This window comes from Phalaenopsis equestris, unplaced genomic scaffold (assembly GCF_001263595.1).
Source record: "Phalaenopsis equestris unplaced genomic scaffold, ASM126359v1 Scaffold000312, whole genome shotgun sequence".
Taxonomy (NCBI): Eukaryota; Viridiplantae; Streptophyta; class Magnoliopsida; order Asparagales; family Orchidaceae; genus Phalaenopsis; species Phalaenopsis equestris.
In genome coordinates, this window is record NW_018164754.1 from 138,221 (window position 1) to 143,068 (window position 4,848).

The following is a 4,848-nucleotide window of genomic DNA, read 5'->3' on the forward strand; positions in this document are numbered from 1 at the left end:
TATATATTATTTTTTATATTTATATCATCGAAATCATCCATATCACATCATTTACCGTTATTTTAAGTTGAAGGGTTTGATATGCAAATAATTAAGAAAGTCATCCTATTTTTAAATTAACTTTAATATTATCAAAATAACGTTGAAATGAAAGATAATAAATGATATAATATTTTCGGTGGGCCCCATTTTAAAATTTTTCAGTTAAGTTATAATTTGTAAAAAAATCCAATTAAATTGTACTATTTACAATTAAATTAGACCAACTTGTGGGACCGGTCATACCAAGTCACATTGTTTGGTTGGAGACATTATTAGGCATGATGCATGTGATCGGCATACTATATATATCACATGATGAAAAAAAATATTCCCTTACCATAAAAATATAACTTGTTTATTTTCTTACTTTAAAATTTAGTTATTTATATATATATGCAACATCTAAATATTAATATTTACTTTCATGACAATTAAATTTTTAAATCATATAAAAATACACTAATATTAACTTTTGAAAATAAAATATGCTTTTTTCATGCAATATTTTGATGTTAGTTGTAATATATAAACCATCTAAATTCATCTTGAGGCAATTGCATACAGACCATCTGAAACTTGCTATTTACAAATTAACCCGTCATCTTTCATTCATTTTTCAAATTCTAACTCTAAAAATCAAAATTTCATATTTTTTTATTTTTGTCAAATTCTCAGTAGTTTAATCATGGGGCACACCTAAACACATGTATAACTTGTAAATATCAATATTTCAGATGAAGTATATATAATTATCCCTACTAAGTTTGGAATTAATTAAGAGAGAAACAACAAAATGTGCTCTTAATTACGAAATAATCCAAATGTCAAAAAAAATAATTATTATATTTATTACTTTATTATATTAAAAATCTTGTTTTTTTTTTTCAGGCACATAATATGACCATCGTTGAAGTGGACGGTTATTATGTGAAGCCGGTCGTCGTGAAGAATCTGAATATTTATTCCGGCGAGACTTACTCAGTCATATTGAAAGCTGATGAAGACAAATCCAGAAACTATTGGGTGGCGCTCAATGTGGTCAGTCGAAAACCTAACACCCCAACTGGTACTGCCATTCTGAACTACTACCCCAACCATCCCCTTAAGCCGCCGCCGACAGCCACCCCCATAGGCCCACCTTGGAACGACACCTTGTATAGATTCAACCAAAGCAAGTCCATTGTCTCCCACCCCAACTTTATCGAGGCACCACCACCCACATCCAACCGCCTCATCATCCTCCTCAACACATTTTTGAGTTATTTCTGGGTTATTTTGGAATTATTGAAAATAACTCAGAAATAACTTGAAAATAACTCAGGAATAACCTGCACCGCACGTAGAGGTACGTCAGGTGTCCGGACAGAAAATACGCGCCACACACAAACACATGTGTGCGGTTTTTTCAAAAAGAAGAAACACTTCGGTATATAACTTGTAAATATCAATATTTCAGATGGAGTACAGATAATTATCCCTTCTAAGTTTGGAATTAATTAAGAGAAAAACAACAAAATGTGCTCTTAATTACGAAATAATCCAAATGTCAAAAAAAAAAAAAATCATTACATTTATTACTTTATTATATTAAAAATCTTGTTTTTTTCAGGCACATCATATGACCATCGTTGAAGTGGACGGTTATTATGTGAAGCCGGTCGTCGTGAAGAATCTGAATATTTATTCCGGCGAGACTTACTCAGTCATATTGAAAGCTGATGAAGACAAATCCAGAAACTATTGGGTGGCGCTCAATGTGGTCAGTCGAAAACCTAACACCCCAACTGGTACTGCCATTCTGAACTACTACCCCAACCATCCCCTTAAGCCGCCGCCGACAGCCACCCCCATAGGCCCACCTTGGAACGACACCTTGTATAGATTCAACCAAAGCAAGTCCATTGTCTCCCACCCCAACTTTATCGAGGCACCACCACCCACATCCAACCGCCTGGGCACTCAACAACATCTCCTTCACGCTGCCGACCACCCCTTATTTGATAGCCATGAAGAGTCAGATGCAACATGTCTTTAGCCAAAAACCAGCTCCAGAGACTTACGACTATAAGAACTATAACATCCATGTTGTTTCAAGCAACCCTAACACAGTTTCCAGCAATTCAGTCTATAGATTGGAGTTTGGTTCCACGGTGGACGTCATCCTGCAGAATGCGAATACGTTGAGTGCTAACAACAGTGAGACTCATCCATGGCATCTACATGGGCATGATTTCTGGGTTTTAGGGTATGGAATGGGTAAATTTGATCCAGAGGTGGATTCAAAGAAGTATAACTTGTTTGACCCGATTCAGAGGAATACTGTACCATTGCACCCTTATGGGTGGACTGCGCTGAGGTTTAGGGCTGATAACCCTGGGGTTTGGGCTTTTCATTGTCATATTGAAGCTCACTTCTTCATGGGAATGGGGGTTGTTTTTGAGGAAGGGGTGGAGAAGGTAGGCGAGCTCCCTAGTTCTATTATGGGATGTGGAGAGTCCAAGCATCTGAGAAGGCGAGCTTAAAATGGGCGTTGGGGTTAGGCCTTTCTTTTCAGCGCCACGCATCGTTGTTCTTATTATTTTTTGTGATGACATAATTATAAGTATATTTTGCAAGTGAAATATACATGGTGATTTGACAAATACTTGCGTGTTGATGAATTTCATGATATTTTTTAGTGCTAGTTCAACTAAGGTTTTGGCACGACTTCCTTTTTGTTTGCATGAACATATAAATGTTGATGAATTCTAATTGGAAAATATTATTGATACAAATTGAAATGTTTTATTTATAAAAAAATTTCAATAGTGGTTTTTTGTTTTTTTATGACAAATAGTTTAATTTTAAAGGTGAATAAAATAATTAGATTGATTAGTGAAGGTGTTGGAAAGTATCATGCGAAATTAAGTAGAGTCAAGCAGCGGAGAACAGAAATGAGAGAATTGTTATGTCAAATATTCGAGAAGAAAGAAAGAATGTGCGAGTGGGACGAGCAAAATAAAATTTAAGAATGCGTCAACGGTAGAGTTTTTTAGTAATTTATTTGTATTCATTCATTTTAAGCTTGATTAATCGGGCTTGGTTTGATTTTTGTGTTGGAACGGATTCAGATAACTCAATTTGAGCCGCCTTGTTTCGATTTTGAGATAGATCGAGCTTGATTTAATTTTGAGCTTAGCTCACTCAGAATGAAATATAACAAGTCATAAGCTAATTTCAAGCCTCACTCAATCCCATTCAAGTTGATTTCAAACCGAACCTGGTTCGACAACCCTAGCTACTTTTCTCCTCTCCCTTTCTTTTCTAATGCATTATTTCAAAAAAACAAACAAGAATCAATAAAAGGGCATGTCGCTTCAGGAATAAATCATTTATGAAAATAGAGTCTATGTTGAAGATGCTGATCAATTGGAGATGGTAATGTTAGCAAACGCAAAAATACTTTTTGTGAAGTAGTTCTCAATGTAAAGGCTTTATAGATTGCATCATTTGTCAACTAAAGGGCATGAAGATAGGGAAATTTTTTCTGTTCGGACTCCGGATATAGCTTGACGTGCGGACTCCAATAATACGCGTCCATGTGTGTTACATCGCGAAAGTTATTTCTGGATTATTGAAGTGGAATATATGAGTTTCTCTTCAATAATCCTGAAAAAAAACTCTGCGGTGTTATTTCATGATTATTGAAGTAGAATCGTGAAGATTATTTTGGGATTATTGCAGAGTCCATAGTTTCACTTTAATATTTTTTAAGTTGGCTCGATATAGCACACACAACGGTATATTACTTGGAGTCTGCACGTAGAGCTACATACGAAGTCCGGACAGAAAAGTCAGGCATTGCATTAGGCACACCCATTCATCTAAACTAGAGTTCTTCTTAAGACCAGATTATTGATTATTGCAAGAGACCAATAATTTGATCATCAGCTTCTCCACATGCAACATAGAGTTATTCTTTTACATCTTCCAATGACTTATATCATCAGTATAAATGATGCAGAGGCTTCAACATTGCCTGTAGATATATTAAGTGGCGAGAAAGGCTCCTTGAAGTGCACTGCTAATTTGCTTTTATCAGTGTTCACTTCAACATATATGGGTTTGACATACAAAATTATTTTGCACTTGCCAAACGGCTCAAAAGAATACCATGGTTTAGCTAGCTAGGCCGTTCATTTTAATCAAATGATATAATTTATAAGAACTATGGAAGTTATTTACTACTATTATGATGAAATTTTCCCGACATAAAAGAAAAAAGAGATCACTTCTAAAATGTATGCACTAAAACTGCGAGTATGAATCTTAAAACAATCAAATCATTAAACTAAAGCATGATTTGAAACAACCATCCGACGGCCGACCGCTCGGTCAAAATTGACCGACATGTGATGTTGATGGAACCAATCGACGGACCATGTTTATGGTCCCGGCTACCTAAACTTCCTACAAGGGCGTCCGATCACAACTAGTGGACCGACTGGTTTTGTTTTGACGGGAGCGATTGTCATTCGACCGGTCGGCTCGTTGATCGAATTCAAACATGTCGACTAGGTGATAACCGCCAAATTCAAATCCAATTTGAAATGCAAATATAATTTTAAATCAACGCATTAATTGCATTATGGGTGGTTTCTATAAACACTCATCTCTTTCTAAAATTCTACAAATACGCCCCTATAAATAGGGGGTGAAAATATGAATAAAGGGACTCATCTCGGCCTCTCTATTAGGAATTCTCTAATTGTCCCACTATTTCCCTCTTCCTTCTTCCTTCGGCTCCATCTCTTGGGATGTGTATTC

At 35.8% G+C, this 4,848-nt stretch overlaps 1 protein-coding gene across 1 annotated transcript in view; it reads left to right on the forward strand.

The window, feature by feature from the left end:
- Positions 1-2,685, forward strand: part of LOC110025599 (L-ascorbate oxidase-like) — a 4,118-nt gene extending 1,433 nt beyond the window's left edge. The window contains exons 5-6 of the mRNA XM_020726168.1: positions 931-1,300; positions 1,936-2,685. Coding sequence (XP_020581827.1) covers positions 931-1,300; positions 1,936-2,564 — 999 coding nt within the window. The 3' untranslated portion in view covers positions 2,565-2,685. The remainder of the gene's footprint in view (positions 1-930; positions 1,301-1,935) is intronic.
- Positions 2,686-4,848: the final 2,163 nt, after the last annotated feature.